The following is a 22,697-nucleotide window of genomic DNA, read 5'->3' as shown; positions in this document are numbered from 1 at the left end:
CATAAAAGTAAAGCATGAATACATAATTTAATTTAAATCTTTACTTTCATACTCCTGTGAAGCTGTTCTTCCCCAAGTTAACATGACAAAACTGATAAGCCATTTTATTTTTCTAGCCAAAGGTAACTGAAGTATGGGCTGCCCTGGCCATGCTCTCACACCTTTGCAATGTTTTATATTCCCACATATGGAAAGAAGCTGATGGGTAAGAGTCACATGTATCATTAGGATACACAAGGATTGCTTCATTCCTAGGCAAAACAGCTAATCCTGTTTGTGCACCTTTGTGCCTCAGTATCACTGTGAACTGAATGGAGAATGTACAGCTTCAGGTCTGAAAAAAAACCCACCCCCAGCAAATTGTCTTTCAGGTCAATGGTGCAAATACTAATTATCTGTAAGAGTCCTGTCTGCCTAGAAGAACCAGAGGAACCAGTCGCATTAAGCATAGACGTAGCAGTATCAAAGTGGTGTGGAATAACAACGATTTGTCTGAGACAAGAATTTTCATATTAATAATAACACTAGGAAAAGCAGTAGAAGATTTAAAGAATATAGCCTCAATTTGCTGCTCAGTTATGGGGCATTCTTGCCCATATAACAGAGAGAAACCTTTCAAGGTCTATCCTTGCGGAAAGCAGCAGCTGCAGAGGACACAGCTCTTCTTGCCCATCATATCTAAATTCTGCCTGGTTGCATGGTAGATGCAGAGCTGCATATTATTTAATATTGCACAGAATGCCTCTTTGCCTCTGCCCTGTCCCTGTTCCAACATTTCTGTTCTTTGTCCCGATCTCTGTAATTTAAAATGCTTGTCTACACTACATGCCGTTTAATTTTTTAAAAGATGAGAGCAGCCTGGCCATTTTCAAGGAAAACCTTTAGTCCAGTTCATCCTTTTGTTGAGGAAGTAAAATAAGAGTAAAACATTGCACAGCTGGAGACTTAATTAGCTTTTACAGTTCTCGTAAAGAAGACACTTCCTTGCTAAGTAGCAAATACAGGTGAATTAAGCCTGTTCTGAAGTTATATTGTAATTAACAGCTCTTCTGCTTTCTGTCCTTGTATGCGGATCTGAAAGCCATATAGGGGCCCCCCCTCCTGAGTGCTGTAGCTGTGCACAGAGTCACCTGGAGGCACTGTTTGCACAGGTTGTTTCAGGCCTGTGCTTGAAAAGTACAACTTCTTGAGATTTCAACAGACAGGAAAAAAAACTGAGAAAAAAAAATTATTTCTTTTAAAAAGCATGATTTTTTAAAAAAGCCGTTGCCTTCATAGGGTACACCTTTGACTCTCCATGGATCTGTAACAATGTGATGCTTTTGTGAAGTGCTTTTTTTACAAAAACCTTTGTAGGAAGAGCCAGCAGGATATTCTAGCATACCAGCTGACATAATTGAAAAGAACGAAATTTCCTGCATGGGGCAGAAAAACACTGCTGCTTGACCTTAAGTATGGTGGAATCTTTTTATTCTTGTTTTTTCTCTTGGGTAGAACTGACCTTTTTTTTGACTGTTTGATTGTTTGTCTGATTGATTGATTGATTGATTGATTGATTATTGATTGATTGACTGACTGTAAATAAAAATGGATCATGGAATATCCTTCCTGTGTTACAGTTGTCACTTGATCTCTTTATTCAATTGCACAGAAACAATAACATGCAAATATTTGCACATGACTGATACAAAAAACTCTTGAACCACCCAGCAACAATTGGTAAAGCTTAGTTTGATTGATGTATGTTTGCTGTTGCTTTTTTAATTATGAGATAAGTCATATTTCTCCCCCTTCCAAACATGCATTTCTCAATCTGCTTTGAAATTCGTACTCTCCACTCTGATTGCATCAAGTAAGTCCTATTACCCAAATTAGTTTCTTTCAGACACACAACTTTACTAGACACAGAAACTCTGAAAGTAGTTGACCAAGGTATATAGAAAGTTCAGATTCCTAATGTTGGGATGTAATTGATCGCTGTCTGTCTCAGGAGTTGTACGTGAAGAAGTACACACCACTGACAAAATTCAGTATTGTGATTTCGTAAAATTTATGTCAAACACTGCCTATCTGAATAAAGTGGAACATAAGAAAAAGGTAACAAAGAACTTTGTAACAAAACAAGCTGCTGAAATAACATATTTTACCATCATTCCGGTGTACTATTTCACTGATGTCTATACTTAAATAAATATAGGATTAAAGTAGATTCATTTCTGTTCAATATTTTATTAAGTCAATGGAGTAGAACCAGACAGATACATGAATACATTTCTTTTGATGTTTAGATTTAAAGAATGTCACTGAACTTGCCATTGCATTTGTGAATGGAGTTGAAAGATAAGGTGGAGCCACAAACTGCTTTAGGAAGAAATTTGTGGTACCTGAAGATGTCAGATTTAGTAGGATTCTTAGAAAACTCTCTCAAAAGGACAGGAAGGGGGGGGAAAAAGCTGTGTCTTCTGAAAAAAAACATGGGTTTTGCTACTAATTCTCAAATTTCCTTCTTTATAACACCCTCCCTGCATTTCTGTGGTTTATAGATAAATCAGACCAGCACCTGACCATTAACAAAATCAACAGGTTCTTAGGCATTTTTTTGCATTTAATTCCTGGAAACTTCAGAGCTGACTAAATACATAGCCGTTCCCTCATGTGTAGTGCAGATAGCTAGCAGATTCTGAAGTTTATGGTTTGTTCAGGTGCCTCTTGTCCTGACATTCAGTGTCATGAGTAAGATTTATTCTCAGTATTTTAGCAAAGTCAAAGACTTTAGATTTTCACTTCTGGATCTTAACTTCTGAGGTTCAGATCACTTCACTTCTGCTCACAGGTAAAAAAAAAAATCATAAGAGATAGGAATCTCTGGATAGAGATCTGATGGAGGTGATTTCTGGTTATATGATGAATCACATTCAGAGGGAAGAATTAATGAAAAGGGTCTGTATGATTGAGAGAGAAACAAGGAATGTGTGTAAATCTTCAAGTGTATGACAGACTTCAGCAAATGAAGAAATTCTTCATGTCCTCATGTCTCTAATGAGCTGTAAAGAAATAATGGAGAAATCCAATAAAAATTATAAAGAAAGAATAAATTCCATCAAGGAATACTCAAATTAGAAAAATTTTAAGAGTGAAGTAACCAGACATGATCCTTGTGGATCCCTTCCAACTCCAAATATTTTGTGTTTCTGTGATTATAGACATTGGACTAACCTAGCATTACCATGGAAGCTGCATCATTAGATGTAATAAATGGTCCTTAGGATACCAAATACAGGAGCTAACCTTATAAAGCACCTTTTACTTCCTATTTAAGTTTTCAGACATGCTTTCCAGTGAAACAAATTTCCTAGGACTGTGCTGTTGGCCTGTCTTATTTCCTTAACGAGACATACAATTAACCATTAGAAACATGGCAATTGAACAGTTTCCTTATGCCTAAGATGTTACAGAAAAAGAAATGTGAAAGAAAGCCCTGCAACTTGGTTGGCTTTACTGGTTGTTTTTTTGTGAGGGTTGGGACATTTTTTGAAGCAGGGACTGCTGTATTTTTTTGGTGGAGGTTGGGTTTTTTGATAGGTTGCAGTTTTTTGGTGATCAATAAAGCACTCTGAAGTTGTTCCCATCCCACTGGAAATTCCTTTATACACCCAGTCTGTGATATGAATAAAATAGGGAATGTTTGTTTCACCCCACTCTTGGGCCAGCTCTCATTTTCCATGTCTTCAAATGGCCTTTGAGTATTTCTCATCATAATGTGTTAAAGTTAATCCTTTTCAAGCTGGGTATCAAAATTTCAGAATCATAACTTCATAAATACCAGGTCCTTTAGTATTCTATGTTGTGAAGTCATTGATTTCAATACAAATTTTTGCATGTAATGACAGTTTCCAAAAAATCAGCCCAGCTACATATATAGTTAGTGTATGATGATCAAGCAGCATTCTATGCCGTAAGAAATCCCTAAAGAGGTAATGATTGTTCAAAACGCTTCTGTTATGGTTGTCGCCTTTGTTTTAAGCCACCTAATCATGCATATGTCCTTAGTGCTACATGCATTTTGGTAATGATTGAAGATCTGGCATTCCTGTTTTACAGATTTCACAATATTCCACTCTCTGCAGAGGAAACATTTAAAAGCATTTAGGAAGGAAAAGAATTTATAAAGTGTGTAAAGTATATATCTATATATATGGACACTTTGCAAATAATCTGCATTTGAAAATATTTTAAAATATCTAATATTTCTTGATTTGTCTGCTTTTGGCTTTCAGGCAAAATTTCTAAGTAGTAAGTATTGTGATATATTTCAAACCTAGAGAAGGGAGGCTTAAACCTGTCTACCACTAACAGTCTCAAAAGAATACCTGAAGTTTCTGATTGAAATGTTGCATATGTATTTCATGAACTGCAGAATACCAACATGGATAGAAAAAAGAAAATAAGCATATACAAAAAAAAAATAGACTAACTTAAGTTTTCAACACTGTGAGAATGAGATTTTCATAAAGGTAGTGGCCTTAATGTAGGATGGGTGGAAATTCATTCCAGACAGAAATTGAAGTTGTATGGTACTTTGCAAAAATAAATGATGGAAATGTGTCCTTAAAAGATCCAAATATAGTGGTATGCTTCCTGTGAAAACCTTCTCAACAAATCAATGTACAAATTCCATGGGTTTTCTGAACTGAAATGGATTGATCTATTTTCTAACCGAGTTTTTCATTTATTAAAATTAAGATGGTAGAGTGAATCAATCAGCTTAAAAAAAGGCATGTTATACTATTCTAAATAGGAGATGTGTCTTAGAAACCTGTAGAGGTTTTGCTGTTATAAAGATAACCAAGTAATTAAAGTGAGATTTCCAGAAATCAACTACATCTTTTAAAAATTTGATTTTTACTGAAGATAGAATATTCTTTTTGAGTCTTACAATTCAAAGTGTGAAGACAATACAGTACTATTCCATTGTATTATTTTTAGTTAATTTGACCTTTTTTTAAGATTGCTGAGTAATTTCTTAAGCCTCTGTTGGGGGTTGAGTGTTTTTCTGTTACTGTGTCAATTGAAAGAATTTTTCCCATTATCATGCCAATGGAGCTGGCCGGGTTACACCCAGGGTCGCTGATGGGTCCAGACAAAAGGTGTCAATTGCCCAGAGGGGCCTCTCGTGCTACCAGAGGGGACTCGTGTTTCCGGCTCCGAGCAGGACGCCCCGTCTGCAGCCCCCGCTGTGGAGCACAGCAGAGCCAGACCCTCTGCGATCACCTGCCCTGCATCTGCCCCGTCCCAGCCTCCTGCCTCTGCGGACACAGCTGATCCCCCGGATACACACGGTGAGCGAGGAGCCGCCGCTCCAGCCCGTTCCCACCCGGGACCGGCGTGGCCGCTGCCGCCCCCTCCCGCCTGCGATCCCGCCTGCCCTCGGCAGCTCCGGGCTTTGTTTCAGCTGCAGCACCAAGACCAAGCACAGAGAGAGTGCCTGCGGCTAAAGAAGGGACAGGAACCGAGTTATCTGTTTTGTTGGTAATTTTAACAACTGCTGTTGTTTCTGCTTGAACGGGTAGATATATTAGTAAAAGAGCTGTTATTCCTATCCCCTTATCTCTGCCTCAGAGTCCTTGATTCAAACAATTATAATACTTACAGGGAGAGGAATTAAAGTCTCTAGTTCAAAGAAAAACTTCTGCCTTTATCAGCAGACACCTGTCCTTCAAACCAGGACAGCCTCTTGGTCCCCAGAAGACTAAACCGTATACATGGTACTTTAAGACAAAAACTGAGTTACCTACCTGCCCTTTGTCTTTTCTAAAAGCTCTCTGGATATAAGAAATTCCTACAAGACCTTATTTTCCTTGGTTTTGATTGCAATTATAAGATACAGTTTTCAGTTTACCTTTATTCTTTTGACCAGGAAAGTGACCACAAATAATTGGCAGTTTGTGTGTTCCTGCACTAGTCCTCAGTAAATCTTGAGGTCTTGGGAAGCTCCCAATAATACCAAACTGAAAACAGTCTTGGAAGTTGAAGTTCATCACCACTGTCTTTATAGATGGTTTTTTCTTTTCACAGGTGAATTGAGCCGATTATTACTTTCCAAGTATTTCTCTGTCTACCCAATTAATGGCACACAGCCAACAGAAGCTCAGTGATAATAAGAATCAAAAATTACTTTTGACTGTATTCTTTAAACTATTCATCCAGAGAAGGATTTTATTATCAAAGTTAGACATATTTACTAAGTAATCACATTATTTCTGCGTTTTGTCTCTTTCATTACATTTTAACTGATAAATCAACACAGTACTCTTCACAGATTTTTTTTCTGAAGCATGAGATGGTCTGTAGATAAATCATTTTAAGATTTACTGCAGTGGATTAGAACTTCTTTTTCTGGAAGAGCTCCTTCAGCTGTTGTTCAGTAGTTGCTTCTTTCTGTTGCATCAGCTCCTTGGCTCCTTTGGTCACTCCCCAGCCATCTGGCTTTGACATGCAAGGACAATATGGCCTGCCTGAAGCAGGCTTCAGATTCTCCCAGTATTCTTTTCTTGCCCTAAATAAAGAAAAAGAAATTCAGGTTTTTTTTTCCAGCACCTCATAATATTGATGGAAATGTGCCCTAAATGACAATTGCAAAGGGTCATCTAACTTGTAAAAATTGACATTATATTTAGATATAGAAGTATGAATGAAATTATGCAAATAAATGCTACATGCTTTAAAAGTATCTTTCCATCTTCGAAAGGAAGACTGTAAGCAAGCCACCATTAGGAGCTGATTTACAATAGTCTGACAAATTTTCCTTTTCATTGTCATGAATTACATTCACAGGAGCTCCTCTACTTCTCCTTCACCCCTTTCCCTGCTCCTAGGTCAGCTCTAATTCTTTGAAATTATCAGACATAAAATATATTCTAAACACAGAATGTTTACAGTGATATTTAGATGCTCATCTCAGCTAAGCATGCTCTGTGAAGCAAAGTAAGCCTTTGCAGAAGATATCTTGGTTTCCAAGTCAGATATACATACCTTGCTCTGACCCAGGGTTTGGTATGCATGCTCAGGTTATCACCCCAGGTGCCATGTTTCTCAGAAGCTTCTGGCAAAAATCCTCTTTCAGGAGCCAACTCCTCAGCTATTGCTCGGATGTGATACGGCTCAAATCCACAGCAGCCTCCAATGAAACGAATTCCTAAGTCATAGGCCTTTCTTGCATATTTTTGAATGTCCCATCTGGTGGCAATTCTTGGCTCCAGACCTGCAAAGACATTCATATCTTAAGTTTCCACCATAGTCCATTCAATTTTTATCCATTTTTTGGTAAGAAACTATGTTATTGAAACTTTTGCATGCTGTTTGCAAAAGTGGTTATATATGTACATGTTTGAATTGTCTGACCTAGAATCAGTGATTGAAACTTTCAGAGGGCTTTCTTTCAGATTCTGCAGTGCTCTGCTGACCTGTGCTTGTAACATTTTTGGCCTTGCAAGACAGTGCCTCAGTACCTTCTGAGGCTGATCATGTTTCCCATCCTGCAGAGTTCTTATCTGAAGAATTTGAATACTTTCAATGTTATGGCTATATTTCCTAATAAGCAATCAATACCTGGAAAAAATGATTACTACACACTAATCTGTGAAAGGAGGAGGTATCAACCCACTGGCATAGGAATAATCCTACTCGTCATTCCTCACAAATGCTTATTATACTTTTCTCCACAATCAGATACCAGCAGTCAGTTGTTTCAGCTGGGATTTGCAGCTATTTCTTAGCCCACCCCTTAGTTACAATCCCAGTCATAAGCAGCTTGGTGCCTCATTCCTTGTGGGAAGTTCTGTGTGTAGGTAAGTTAAAATGCCATCTTTATTTTGAATCCTTCACTCTGTTGCAAGTTGTGTTGAGCACAGTGATGGCATAACAAGAGCTGAGAGAGTAGACTTGTGAAAGCAAAGGAATAAAAATTGAAAAGAGCAAGGAAAAGCCCACCTCAAGGAGCCGGAGGCACAAGAGTGGCATAAAGAAAAGAATGGGGACTGAAGAAGAAACTCTTAAGAAATAAAAAAATAAAAATTCTCCCATTTCTTAAGGCACATCTGCAGGATGTGAAAGATCATGGTTATCAGGCAAGTGCAGCATCATGTCTGTGCACTCAACACTACTGGGTAAAGAAGCTGTGGTTGAGGTAGTAAAGCTCCAGCAATACAAAAGAGAGGTAGGATTGAAGAATGTCACTATGTCCTGTCCCAAAAATGCTTAACATGCAAGAGTTTGATATAAAGCAGATCTACTCTAAGTCCATTGTGTAGTTAAGAACCAGGTTCACGAATCAGGTTCAAAAAAGAAGGAAGGCAATTATATATTCTTATACAGAAAATTATTGGTCTCAAAGAGAAAGATGGGACAAAGGAAAAGTAGGTGGGCTAATATTGCATGGAAAGCTTAGATTAAGCATTTTAGAAAGCTGTTTAAATAAAAAGAATCTTTTTTACAGTCCTCAGAAATGATAGAAAGCATCAGAAGCACAAATGCATTATTTCCTTCTCTTTCACATATCATTAAAAGCTAATGCAAAATTTATACAAATGGTCAACAGTAAGAATGCATCATTGTGCACTCAACTTACACCTGTATAAGCAACTAAACTTCAGGGGAATAGTACAGGTTGTTTCCCTGTCTTCATCATAACCACTTCAGGGTAACAGTATAGACTGTTCCCCTGTATCCTTCATCACCCTGTCACAATCCATGTGACTTGATGAGATGAATTCATCTGATGGCACTGAAGTGGCGAAGCCACTGTCCATCATATTTGAAAACTTGTGACAGTCCAGTGAAGTTCCTAGTAACTGAAGAAGGGGAAACATAACCCACACTTTTAAAAAGGCGGAAAAGGAAAGCCAGAGAAATACAGACCAGCCAGTCTTAAAAAGCCCAGAAATCCCCTGGAAGCTGTACTAAGGCACATGGAAAATAAGGATATCATTAGTGGCAGCTGACAGGGCTCTATTGAGGGCAAATTGTGCCTACAAATTTGGTGGACTCCATGATGGTGTTTCAGCATTGGTGGAGAAGGGAAGAGCAATGAATAGCACCTTCCAGGATTTCCACAAAGCATTTGAAAATGTCCCACACAACATCCTTGTTTCCAAAGAGGAGAGACTTCTTCCCAAAATCAACTAACATTTTACTTTTCCATGTCTGTCAATGCAATACTTCCCTTGGCTTTACTTAGAATTAAATATCTCTACCTTAACAGTTCTTGAGAAAAACTGTAACATGCTCCTACATTTCTCCGCTCGATGTGTCTACCCTTGAGATAATTTGGTATGTTTTCAGTGATAAGGTAATTTCTTTCTAAAACATTGTCCTTATTTAACTGATGACATTTCAGAGAAATTGCAGGAACACAGAAGAGAAAACATAGAAAAATGGAGAAAGTTCTTCAGAAAAAGAAATACTTCTGGCATCTAATTGCTGGAGTTTGTCATACAACATTCCTAATGCTTTCCTAGAAACTTAGATCTTGTTGCCCTGTACAGAGTTTATGTACTCTTCAGATATTGAAAGATCTCTCTGTTATTGCCTTCATGAAAATCAGGTAATTTGGTAGTTTAACAGTGATTTACCAAACAAATTATCTGCTGTCAAGTAATCAATTGCTGCTCCTGAGTTTTGAAAACACTCACCCAGAGAGCCAGTCCTCACCAATTAATTATTCATGGAAATTCTAAATGCTGAGATGTCATACAGATTGCTTATAGCACAGAAGCCAAGAACCATAACAAACCAGAGTGAATCCTTCCACTCACTTGATTGCTTACTGCATCTGTTTGATTTTTTTTCTGCATGCAATCAGAGGAACTATATGAAGGAAAGAATAGGATAAATGAGTTCCTAACACTTTTAAACATCTTAGATATTTTCAGGACTCAGACGTGTTATTACCATTTAATGATAAGCCTCAAGCTTATAGGCTTTATTCTCTTTCCTTCATTTATGTAAAGAGAGGAATTTAAAGGAAAACAACCAGCTTCCTGACAATCACATCCTCTCATTTTTTCTGGCTGCAAATTCAGATTGTGAACATTTTAATACTGTTTATTCTGATCTTGAAAAGAATTGTGTATGGTATCTGAAAATGAAAGAATTTTCTCATCAGCCCAAAAATGTTTAAGCTGATTTTGCCCTTATGTTAAAGGGCTCCTTTACTCATGTGAAAGTAAGCCCCAAATACACAAGTCTTATATAAATATTAAATGGCTGAATCTTTCTGTTTTTGTAGTTTGTCCTGAGCATACATGTCATAGACTTCTCCAAATGGCTAATTTGTTAGCAATATTAAAGTCCCCTTTCTGGTGTCTCCAGTGTCACACTTGTTATGAGTGCAATAACAATGCTCCTATATCCTTTGTACTGCATTGTACATTAAATTCTTACACAGGTTAACATTGCACTTGTAGGATAGATTTCACAACCCAGAAAAATGGGGGTTTTTACTGCTGCTGCTCTTTGGACTGCTTACAGCTGTCCTGAACAAGTTTCTATAGCATGAGGAAAAACATTTATAAAATTAATTTCAATTGTGGCATAATTACACATTGAGTCACATGCTGTGATACCACTGAAGTATTCTCACCATGTGGATAATCTTTACTCCAATATTACATTTTTATCTGTCCAGAAAATGCCAGACAGGATAGCTCAGACTCATTGTATTGAATAAAAGGACACCTTGCAGCTTCAGCTGTAAAAGCTGGGGTAAAAAAAAAAAAAAAGATGGGAACAACCCATTAAGCAAAAACAACCAACCACCACCAACAAAAAAGATATCCCTGTCTTACCAAAGGGAAACTCTGGAAGGTCAATAAATCCCTGCTTTCCACAATCAGGTGTATGGAAAGCAAGTGGCTGGCACATCAGGTGGGCTTTCAGTTTAGCAGCCTGCAAGCCCTCTTTCATCAGCCTCACGGTTTCGATGGAAGTTTCTGGATCAAAATGGCAGTTGACTCCAACTATAGAAGCACCTAGGAGAAGGGAAACAACTCCAAGTCACAACTCTCCAGGAAGTGGGAGATAAAAGTCCCACAGCACTCTAGAAGCAGCACTGTCCATCTTTACATCAGTGTTATGGAAACAAGCCAGCTGTGCTAGAGCCAGGCACAACTCTCCCGAGCTTGATCATGCCATTAACATCTCAGCTGCACTCCTCTTCACCTTTCCAATGATGACTCATTTCTTCTACCCTCTTACAGTTGTTTTTTCTTACAGGGTGTAACAAGTGAAGTCTGATTACACAGAGCCATACATGCAAACAGGTAGCAGGTTCCTAACACAAATTTTACCTTAGGATTTCACCTGTAACTTGAAACAAAAAGAGCAGTTTGGAATAGATATGTAAACCTTCAATCATAATTCCCCTGATTAATTTCTTCTCCCCTTCCCCTTGATAGGCTAAATAATTATTTCTTTTAACCTCTTAATTCTCTCATCTTGAGCTTGAACTCTGTGCAAAAACGAGAGCAGAGAATCAAAGGCAGCTTTGTGCTTGTGATTCTAGAATTTGGGGATGGGTCTGCAATGAAATTTTAATAGGTTTAGGATCTTGCTGTATTCAGTATCAGTTGTTTACAGCTATTGCTCTCACACATTTCATACTGATTAACAAGATTTCAGAGCTGCATTTCCATAAGTTTTTACAAGACTCTTTTAGTAAAGTACATATAAAAGCTTTTCTACAGAGTCAAAACTCTTATCAGATACAACTGGGAAGCTACCTACTTGAGATACTCATCTATTTATTTCAATCATTAGGGACTTTACTTTGTTCCATACTCTTAAAGAGTGCATTCAAACGGATTCTTACCAGCCTTTACCAGCTGGACAGCACATTGTCCAGGGGACACTCCATGCATGTCTCCTTCTGGGCCAATGCACATTGTAGCTGCAACTGGCTTTCCAGATTCTTTTAGAACTTCAACTGCCCAGACAGCCTCTTCAACGTGTTCAAAATACTGAAAGAAATTAAAGCTATTTTGTTTCTCAGCAGTGAAATATAAAAATACTAATCCAGACCCCAAATCCACCATCAATACAATGATTTGATTCTTTTTTATTTATAGTAACATATTTCAATTGAGTGTACTGGCCACACAGTTAAAAAGGATTTTTAAAAGTGAGTAAAAAAAAAATGAAAATAATACTTTTGTTTCAGAAAAAGAATGCCCATATGGGACGTTAATCAAGGATTAACCAAAGAACTATTGTCAACTAGGCATCTTAGGTTGCTTTCCATGCACCAGAAGAAATAGGGATTAATCAAGATCCCATTAGCATTTTCTCTTTGTATCAGTACAGAATTTTACTTGACTAAGATAGAAATTGAGGTTTCAAGGTCCTGTTCTAGAACAGCTGCAGATGCTGGTGGGCATTTAGAAAAATCTGATACTACTGGGATAAAAGCACAGCAGAAAATTTTAGAGGAGGTAGCAACATGTAGTGATAGTCCCTAAGGAGACTAGACATCTTTAAAGTCAACACTGTGCCAGTTGAAGGCATGTACTTTTTTTACAGATTTACCTCTGCAATTAGGAAGTCCACATTCTTCTTCATGAAGACTTCCAGTTGCTTTCTAAAGGCTGCTTTAACTTCTGTTTTATCCTTGCAGCTTAAGTAAGATGGTGTTTGACTGACTCCTCCAGCCACTAAAGCATCACCTTCATTAGCCACTTCTCTTGCAATGTCACAAGCAGCTTCATTTACTTTGTTGCACTGTGTGAATATAGATTATGTTAGTTTTATCTTACCAGAGGTATGCATGTAATTTCAGAACCCTAGAAGGACAAAAATAGTCAAAAGTCATGATGGCCTTTTCATATTTTTTTAAAAATTAAAGTAAATTTAATTAAATTAAATTCTAATTACATTTAAACTAAATGTAATTAAAATCAAAAGTTTTTGTAATACTGGTTAGGAAGATAAGATCCAAACTGTAACAAACATTAGGAAACTAATTTCTTGCCTCCTCTAAGTTATCATATTATCAAGTACTACCAAATACATTACGTTTAATAGATCTTACACAAATAGCTTATAAAAAGCAAGTATTTGGTGTGAAGTGGAATTTTCTTTGCCTCTTAGAAAATTAGTTTACAATCTCAGCATATGCTTTCAATCTGAAATATGTGTATGGAAAACAAAATATATGGGAATTTCAACTTCTCTTTTTTAAAATGTATTTTAGTGTCCTGATAATGCCCCCAATATAATATTCATACAGAGTTATTTAAGACATTTTTAAAAAGATATCATTAATTCTGTGATGTTAAAGTTGCCAACTTAAATAAAGGGAAAAATATTGTTAATTAATCACCTAGACAGAAAGTCATATTCCTTCTATATCTAAATTGGGATGACCAGAACAGCTTTTCAAAAAGATGTTAAACTAAGAAAAAAAATCTAATTATAGCAGGTTTCTCTGCAGTCCATAAACTATTTAGAATCTCCATAGGCTTCTATCAGATGAAGTTTTACATGCCTGCCTCAAAAAATGCAGCTGATTTTTAAGGCTGTTGTTGACAGATTGTCGTCCATTTGCACTTGTGCATGGGTACATGGGAGGAGTCTGAGAGGTGGAACCATAAATTAGTTAAATTCTGGAGGAAACTGATTCTAGAACTGGTAGAGAATAAATTTTGAGAGGTTTGATGTAATGCAATCCCAGTACCAGGAGGTCTCCAGTATTTATAATTTTGCATGTCAGCAAGAATTGAAGCATGGCTTGTTCCAGAGGTACTGTGTTTCTGGGACTACTTCAGACATTTCAGTGTTGTATCTAGTAAATGTAAAAGTTATAGCATTTCAGATAAACTTGGTCACATGACATTTTGGTATGACCTCAATTAAGCCTGAAGTGTTTCCCCAGTGTACAGATTATTCTAATTTCTGAGGGTATCTTCATAGATACAGATATTCCTTCCTCACTGAGCTCTGGAGAATTTTCTCTAATTTTTAGAAAATAAAATGTACAGTAGGACCAAAGGAACAGGGTCAGAGAAACCACTCAATGCCAAACCCTCTAGTCTCAAAGCTCCAACCCTGGGCTTGTGTCTAGTATACACACCCAACATCCTACAGTTCCTCTGTGGAGGGGGTAAGAAAACACTGACATGGTACTTCTGCTGAAGTAACAAATTACCTTCACACAAGAGAAGGGGAATATTGACTGCAATATTCCTGCAATATAGATTGGATTATTTTAGTTGCTACTTAATGAAGATTTGGTTCTAAAAACATTTTGTTCTCATTAGATACTCACTATTCTCTTCACCATTTTTACAGTTCAGTCATTTCTCTGGATATTAAAACAGTTCTGTTTTTTCACTAGTTGTGCTCTCTGTGCATTTATACTCCCTATAATCTTTGTATCAAAACTCCAGTAAACCCATCTCCTCAGATAAAAATACAGAGAAAATACAATGTGGGCATTCTCTTTCCTCTCTCCACCCTTACCCCATTTTGTGTTTGATTTTTTGTTTTGGTTTAGCGTTTTTTGTCAATTCACCTTTCCTTGTTTTCAAAATCTGAAATTCCATCATCTTGTTCTCTGGTCCTCAAATATAGGCAAAACTGTTAGGACAAACTTAATAATCTCTCTGCCAAACATTTTGAAATTCATCAGCCTATTTTGTATCTCCAACAGAACTGTTTTACTCACACTTATTTTCTCAGCTACATAATTGCCCCTGTTCTCTAGTTTGTCCTCACTGGCATAAAAAGTGAAGGTCTGCAGGACATTGGATCCAGCTCTGAGGAATTCTCGGTGAAGCTGACGAACTGCAAATTAAGAGACAAAATTGTTACTGTGTTATCTCCAAATCCATTATTTATTGATGTAATATTGCTGTAAAATAAGTGACATTGTGTTTACTAGAAGACCCATTATGAGAAATTAGAAGCAGTACCCAAGTCTGCCTCGAATTCCTTTATTCTCACCATCAAAATGTTAGGTAGAAAATTTTCTCCTTAGTTCTTCTCTGCCAAGAATGTCCAAAGATTTCTATATAATTTAGCTGCAGATTCAGTTTTCCCTGCCACCTTGCCTATCCTCTATGTTCTGCAAACCTTCACATCTCTGAGATACAGAGCTTTTTTAATAGTGATTTAAGAAGGGACAACAGATGTCTGACAAAACAACATGAAAGCATAACCAGGAATACCAGACAAAAGGCTCTTCAATGAAAAAGCTGTCTTCTCTTAGCTTCTATACCATGAGGAAGAAGACAGAAGAAAGTATTATAGCAACAAATTAAGGGAGAAGATGATAATTATATCAAAGAATGCAGTGTTTCGTTGCCTCCTCTATTTTGCATTTTTTACTTTTCTCCCCAACAAAGCTTTAAAAGAGTCTATTCAACCCAAAACAAAGTTCTATTTTGCTAAATACACCCTTACTTAAAAGATTTGTTGCTCCAGAAATGTGGTTCACACCACAGTCTTCCCACATGTCTCCACCAGATGATTTTACTACATAGACAACACCCATTTTAAAGAAAAGGTTACCATTACTTATAACAGACAAGTTTCCTACATTAGGATTTTGGGAAAAGACTCTTTAAATGCAGTTGTGCCTTTCTGGCTGTAAGCAGTGCCCTGCAATTCCAACAGCAGGAACAGAACAGGAACTCTCAATTGATTTTATATATACCCAGAGAATAATAATTACAATAATTACTAGAATGCTACTGATCATGGAAAACAGCTTTAAATGTTCAACAGCTTATAGCAAATAGAGGAATTCTCTATGTACTATACACAAGATACTTATTACCTACACACACAAGAATGCTGCAAGTTCTGTGGCAGATGTTTTAAAAAGTTTTCCTGAAATCCTAGTTTATCCCAACTCATTGTCTACTGACACAGTTTGTGTCACTAAAAAATATGCAAGTTTGTAATGAGAGCAAAATTACTCCTGTATGCTGCAACAAACACAGCTTTCTACACCAGAGAAGCTCAAACAGCACTTTGTGTTGCTAGAACCAACCTGCATACATTCAAGCATTTCTGCTTTCAGTGGAGGATTGGTGTAGTGTCCTTTGCTTTTCTCTACAAGCACAGTATTTTATTTCTAGTTGCCACCTTGGGTAACTACAAAGTGCTTCTTTTCCTGCTATATAGGTGATTTAACACAGTGGTTCTTTACATAGCAGTCAGAAAAATCTTTCCAGGAGCACAGGTTATAGCAGAGCTACTGTTCAAAAAGTTCTTGGGATCTGCCTGAATGCCTGGAACAAATTTAATTTTTATATCTTTATGAAAAGACAAGAATTTGTAGTGCTGGGAGTAATTTTTTTCCCTATATCATAACAATAGGCCACTGATCCCAAAGAGAAAGGCTGTCTCTGTATGTTTCTACTGGGTTTTTTTTTATGTTGCTGAATGAGGAAGCATTAATGAAAACTGATCAGGAAATAAGAAAAGGGGAAAAAATTCTACAAATATTTTCAAAAATGCTTTATGACACTTTGATAGTAGACCATTCCTAAAAGAATGGCTGGGATTTGTGTGAATATGGATGGTGACATAAGTAGGAAAATGAAATATTATCTAACACATATGATTAAGGAACTTCATACCCCAAAATACCAAGCATGTGAATAGGAGACATGGGATACACTTTGAGGGAAACAATAGTATTGTGAGTATCAGCCTGAATCTCATTCAGCCTCAGGCAAATAGGCTTTGCCAGCAGAATACACTGTTGTATTTATCAACCCATAGCACTATGCAATATCAAAAACCCAAACCACTCTGTAGTTCATTAGTGTGACTTCCAGCATGTTTCTTTCAGCACTTGAGAAATGGGAATAACAGTCACATATGAGGCTAAACCATTATTAATAATTTGATGCATTTTTAGGAGTCAGATGTGTAACACCAGTTTTTAATTTAAATACATCACGAGTTGGACATTTCATAAAAGACACAGACAAACTGCAAGGAGATAGAGGCAATAAGCACCCATGCATATGGCTCAGTAGAGAGCAATATCTGATCCATCTTGGAAAAAAAAATTAGACCTCCTAATTTCTACAATTATCAGTCTGGAAAATCTCTTTTCTAATACAGTTAATGGCCTTGAATTATTTTTTTTCCCTTTATTTCATGCCACCTTCTTAGAACTTCCTTTCTTTTCCTTTCCTTATAAGGATAAGAAGCTCTGGTAGCTGTATGGTTTGACACCCACTGGCTCTGCCGGTTGCTCCTTGTGTTCTATTACATCTGCTTTCAAAGTAACGTGACCCTTGATGGAGCAGGAGCAAAAAGCACTCATGGAGGGAAAGCAGCCTCACTGCACAAAAAAACATGAGCATATTTGCCTTGAAGGGTGGATTTATAAACAGCCTATAAGAAATGCACAAAGAGTTGAGGGCTTTGGTGGTGCAAAAATGGCAAGAAAGGGGAAATAAAGAACGTGGGACAAGCGCTAAGAGTTGTAAGATGGAACATGCAGGGGCAGGTAGGAGACGTGGAGAGAAATAGAGAGATGATGGAATGTCTCTTTGGGAGATGAGAATCAGCAAATTAGGTCATCAATCCTTAAATCTTTCTTGAAGCTCTGCATTATCTAAAGCTGCTCATAACCCTAAATTAAGGATGCTAAGCGACACATAAATGTCATTTTGACATTTGAAGGCTGAGAAGGATTAGGCTGAATAAATAACTGAAGCATACAAAGTGATACAAAAGAACTAAGATATCTCTCCTTGCACTCCTCTTCCTTCTTCTCCTGTATAGCAGGAAAAGACTAATTCTAAATGGAAAACACCTAGAACAAAGAATTTTTTTCTCCCAAGATATTCTGAATTGAATGCTTAATTGGCATTAAGTGCACATCATATTACTAGGGCAAATGCTTTCTTGTAATGAAGCATGCATAAATAGATAATAGCATCTGCTTCTGCACTGTCTGCTAAACACTACAGTCTTTTCACTGGAAGGTGTAGAATGGTTGGTCATTTTTTCTCTGTCCACTTTAAGAGAGTTACTCTGTTAAATGTTTATTGCAATTTTTAGGTTACTATTGGGTTTATCATTCCCCCATTTTACAGTGGAGCCAGAAACATTAAGTACTCCCATTATCATGTTTATTTAAAACTGCCTTTTCTGAAAGAATTAATAAAAAAGCCTATTTTAATTTATAAATATAAATGAATGACTAGAACTAAACCAAACAGATAGTTAACTGCAGAATTCCTTTTAATGAGATATTTTAGATTACATGCTTTAAATGATCAGCACAAGGACAGACTGGACAAATCCATGAGAAATCACTGAATGTTATTAAGCACAAATATAAACACATCTGCATCAAAAAGTCCCTGGAAAAAAAAGTTATTGAAAGTTATTGAAAACTGAGAAAGCATTCTAAAGAGATATCAGTAGATGTTTACATTACTCATATTCTTACCCAGCCAGCTTCTTTTGGCCAGTGCTGGAGCAAGGAAAACAGGTAAGGTGACCAGTTTTTTAGGCTGTTCTTACTGTAATTCTACAGTTATAAAGGAATACTTGTATTTAAAACCTACTATGAGTTCCTATGTATGTATTATTTAGCCAACTGTAACATTGTTTACATTCACTATAGGAATATAATTTCCCAGTAAAACTGACCTGCTTCAGGGTGTTCTACAGTTGCTTCAGGAGTCCAAGGCCCAGCTTTTACATATCCCCTCTTTTCAAGAGCAAAGACAAATCCCCCATCTCCAATCACAATTTCTCCAGCATCCAAGCGTTCTAGAATACCCTGGAAAAAGCATGAGGGCAGGTTAACAATCACAGTTCTTCAATTTGGTGGCTATTTTCTATATTTACAGAGTAGATATAAATTTCTGTGAGCTAGCAGAAATATTTTTGCCACAAAAATAAAAAAGTAATAAATTTCCTTTCTGAAATTCTAATTAAAGAATGGTAGATGTGCTCTTTTTCAGCATAAGGCTTTAACATGCACACATATATTATGTGTAAGACTTCTCATTAGTCAGTTACGTTATATTCCAGAGATATTGTTCCCAGGACTGTAAGTCAGTGGTCCAATTCTGTTCCTATGAAAGTAATATGCCATCTCAAATTCTCCAGTAAAATACATGAGAAACTTCTTAAAATAAGACACTAGTACCACCGATCCCTTTATTAGCTCATCTGCTCTCTAGCTTCCAATGCAACCTTGACAGAGCCGTACCACAAGCAGCTTGTGACACCAGATGGCACAACAGGCATCACATAAAAATAGTCATGCAACAGTTTCCTACCAAACAAGATGCATCTCAGAAAGCTGACTTGCAGTTTATGACAGTCTTTACACAGGCCTGGGTTTACTTAACCAGATTTACCAAATGGAAGAAAACCCTGTTTGTTTTGTGTAGCCCTGGAATGTTTTGGAGTGCCAAATGACCTTGCAGAGCCATATGCAAGATTAACCTTGCTTCTCCCTTGAACTCCACACTAACTCAAGGAAAGTGGCAATTTTATTTTTGTAAAACTGAAAAACATGAGAACAAATACTGGTTTCTCCTAAAATACATAACATTTTTATTCCTTTCATTACTTCATTGACTTGTTCAAAATTTCTAAAAAGCAGAATTAGAGTGCTATTAGAGTAGGATTGATTTCTGCTATTGAATGGCAACCATAATTTATCTATATTAAAAAGTGATTGAATGAAGACTACCTGTATGAAGGTACAGGATAACAATTAATCAAAGGTAAGAATGAAACTTCCATCCATGGTTTTCTTGATGGCATTTCAACAGAAGAAGTTTGAGGGAGTAGGAAAAAGAAAAACCTTATGGACATAGATTTAAGCATGATTTTCATGCTGAATTGACTTTTTTTTAACAATTACCTTTCAAACTTCAGTAATCATCTTTCTTGATAATTTCTTTTTAATTAATACAATTATCTCACACCATATGTCCAGCAAAGACAAACACTTATGACGTCTCAGCACTTCCATTCTGGCAGAAGAAGAGTATGCCTTTCCAACAGTATGGAACACTGTGCCAGCTGTACTGGCTTCAGCACCAAGCACAGCAGTGCAAGTTTCCTTGGAGACTACAAAGCCTGGCTGAGAGCATCACCTGCTTTGGCTGAGGCACTGGCATTCCAGCAAAATGGCAGGACTGCTCTGTACTCTGCTGCTGTGCAGAGCTTTAACAAGTGTTGGCCTGCGAATCTCCACATCATGTTCCATTGCATACCATGGACTTGCCAAAATATTGACTGGTTTAACTTTAAAACTTCGTTTAAGTATGCAAGTTTTTTATCTTTGTTTCCAGAGAACCAAGGAGAAACTATTTTAGTGTAAATGTCGGAGGTTTTGTAAAGATTGTGCATGCAGTAGACTAACTTTAATTTGTAATCGAATGACTCAAATGGCGCCAGCAAAAGCTCACTGCTTGAATCTGTGCTCCCTCTGTCTGCCAAAGAATCTTTTGTAGATGAAGCCTGCTTCAGAAATTTAATATGCACAGAACAGGTGTGCAGAGGAAAAAGAAATCTTTAACATGAAGGCAGCCTCAGCTGCTGCTTTTTAACTGAACATTAAGCAATAGACACAAAATTACATCATATATAGCTATTATATTTATTATTATATATGTATTTAAATGTGCTACAACAGAACTTTATTTTAGAAGGTCATTTCTCGTATTTAATAGCAGTTTTTCTTCACAGTTCTGTTTCCTTTTGAAATGTGAATCTTCGCTTTTGTCACACAGAAGCAACATAAGCCATGTTTGAATAGACCATGGCACCTTAACATATTGTGATATATCAAGTCTAGCACCAGGGTATCTAATGGCAGGAGAGATAAATACAAAGCATAAAATACCTAATCAAAACCTAATTTGTCAGTTCATGCTGGATTCAAATGGAAATAACCTTTCTGCAAATTTTATTATTAGTCTGATATCTTCTCTTCACACCACATTTATTTATATACTGTGCAAAATACTATCTTTTTAACCACCATATGGCTAACCAAAGTTCAGCATCAACATTGTTTTGTTCGGAGACCTACAGCCGTGCACTCATGTCTAATCCAGATCAAAATTATACTGCTAGGTATCTGGTAGGAGACAAATCTGATGTCAAATGACAAAAACAGTATGTGTAAAAAGCTATCCAAGGCTTTTTTGAGCCATCTTTTCTTCTTTACTTTTGCTACTATGAATGAAGTTGCACCACATGATCCATACACCTATACACAGAAAGAATGAGTGCAAATGCCTCCATGAAGATACTCCTACTACCATCTTCAGGCATGTAACTGTACTGACTAAGTGAAAAGCCTGCTTGGTGAACCGATAAACCACTATTTCATCAGTGGAGAAAAAATAAATCTTGAAACAACTATTCACATCTCAAGGCCTAAGAGAAGTCCACTGTTTGTAGGGGGAATTTAGGACAGTTTTCTTCTGCTAGGTGTTGAAATTAGGTGGCATATGCCAAAGTATAAAAAGCAGAACAAATAACCCCCACCTTTTCTTTCATAACTGATCTACCTGTAGGACCTAGAGCTCACAGGCTTCTTCCCATGTCTTTCTGCTCTTTTGCTCTACACATAAAAATGAGTAAAACCTAATCTGAGAAAGATGTGCCCTATTAATGGCAACAGGGCCCTTTGTACAAAAGACAGAATACATGATTATGCTGACCTTCATAGAGCAGGGCAGGGTTCCAGTCCATGTATGTCAGAGAGTTTGACTTAGATACTGCTCATAGCTTTGCCTTAATGGCATGAATGGCTGTGCCTGGATAACTTTTTATTCTGCTTTATTTCTTGAGCTTTATGAGGGAGAAGTGGGCACGCATAGGAGTCTGTGCTGATATTACAAACACCAGTCATAATAATCAAGGGATGAGTAGTCTGGACCTTTTAAATAAAGCAGACAAGATGCAGGAGACAAATCTCATCCAGCAAGAGTTTATCCTTAAAATATTTACTATTTTAATTTGCAGTGCGTTGTGAGTCCTGCTTAATCTGTGTATCAAATAATATTACGCTAAATGTTTTTGTACTCTGGGGCTCTACTCTGTGTTCAGAGAAACACAAACATTATGTGGGCTGTGACTGTTAAGATCAATCTAATTTATCTGCCTCATAACAGTGTCCAGGTATCTTTAACGTCTCGAAGCTGAATAGGTACAACTATTATGGCTTTATTTTAGGCTTCCACAAGATCGCCTTACCTGCAGAGGTACCGAGTACCTTAGTGGGAGGCTAATCGGCGAGGGCGGCGGTGGTGGCAGCCAGGCAGCAGCTGCGCTGGGCAGCCCGCGGACCCGAGCCCGCGGAGGCGGCGGGAGCTCCGCGCCGCGCCCGCCCCGCCCCGCCGAGGGCACCGCGCCGGGCCCGCGGCCCCCGTGCCCGCGGGGAGCGGCGGCCGGGGCTGCGAGAGGGAGGGAGACGGGAGATTTACCCTTTTGCCCTGTTTCGCGGTCTTCCTGATCGGCAGCATCTTCCTCGCCCAGGGACGCTGGCTGCCCGGCTCTGCCCCGACGGCTCGGCACGAACCTCACCCCGGCGAGCTCTCCGGCCGCACGTTTATAGCCCGAGGAGGAGGCGGGACGCTGTGGGCAGGCTGCGGGCGGTACCCCCGTCCGGCCCGGCCCCTGAGCCCGCGGGGCGCCTT

At 37.8% G+C, this 22,697-nt stretch overlaps 1 protein-coding gene across 1 annotated transcript; it reads right to left on the bottom strand.

The window, feature by feature from the left end:
* Positions 1-6,184: 6,184 nt before the first annotated feature.
* Positions 6,185-22,673, bottom strand: LOC306814284 (betaine--homocysteine S-methyltransferase 1). The gene is made up of 8 exons (XM_079330205.1): positions 22,485-22,673; positions 18,676-18,808; positions 14,717-14,835; positions 12,580-12,771; positions 11,867-12,014; positions 10,845-11,027; positions 7,033-7,261; positions 6,185-6,556 (listed from the first exon to the last, which is right to left on the bottom strand). The coding sequence occupies exons 1-8, from the start codon at positions 22,521-22,523 to the stop codon at positions 6,382-6,384; spliced, it is 1,218 nt and encodes a 405-aa protein (XP_079186331.1). The 5' UTR covers positions 22,524-22,673; the 3' UTR covers positions 6,185-6,381.
* Positions 22,674-22,697: the final 24 nt, after the last annotated feature.

The sequence above is a fragment of the Erithacus rubecula genome (genome assembly GCF_903797595.1).
Source record: "Erithacus rubecula genome assembly, chromosome: Z".
NCBI classification, from domain to species: domain Eukaryota; kingdom Metazoa; phylum Chordata; class Aves; order Passeriformes; family Muscicapidae; genus Erithacus; species Erithacus rubecula.
This window is presented reverse-complemented; position numbering and strand designations above follow the sequence as displayed.

Coding starts and splice junctions, on each gene's coding strand:
- LOC306814284 (XM_079330205.1), bottom strand. CDS start 22,523: ATGCTGCCGATCAGGAAGACCGCGAAACAGGGCAAAAGG. Junction 18,809..22,484: donor CCGCGAAACAGGGCAAAAGG/GTAAATCTCCCG, acceptor TGCTTTTTCCAG/GGTATTCTAGAACGCTTGGA. Junction 14,836..18,675: donor TGTAGAACACCCTGAAGCAG/GTCAGTTTTACT, acceptor CTTAATTTGCAG/TTCGTCAGCTTCACCGAGAA.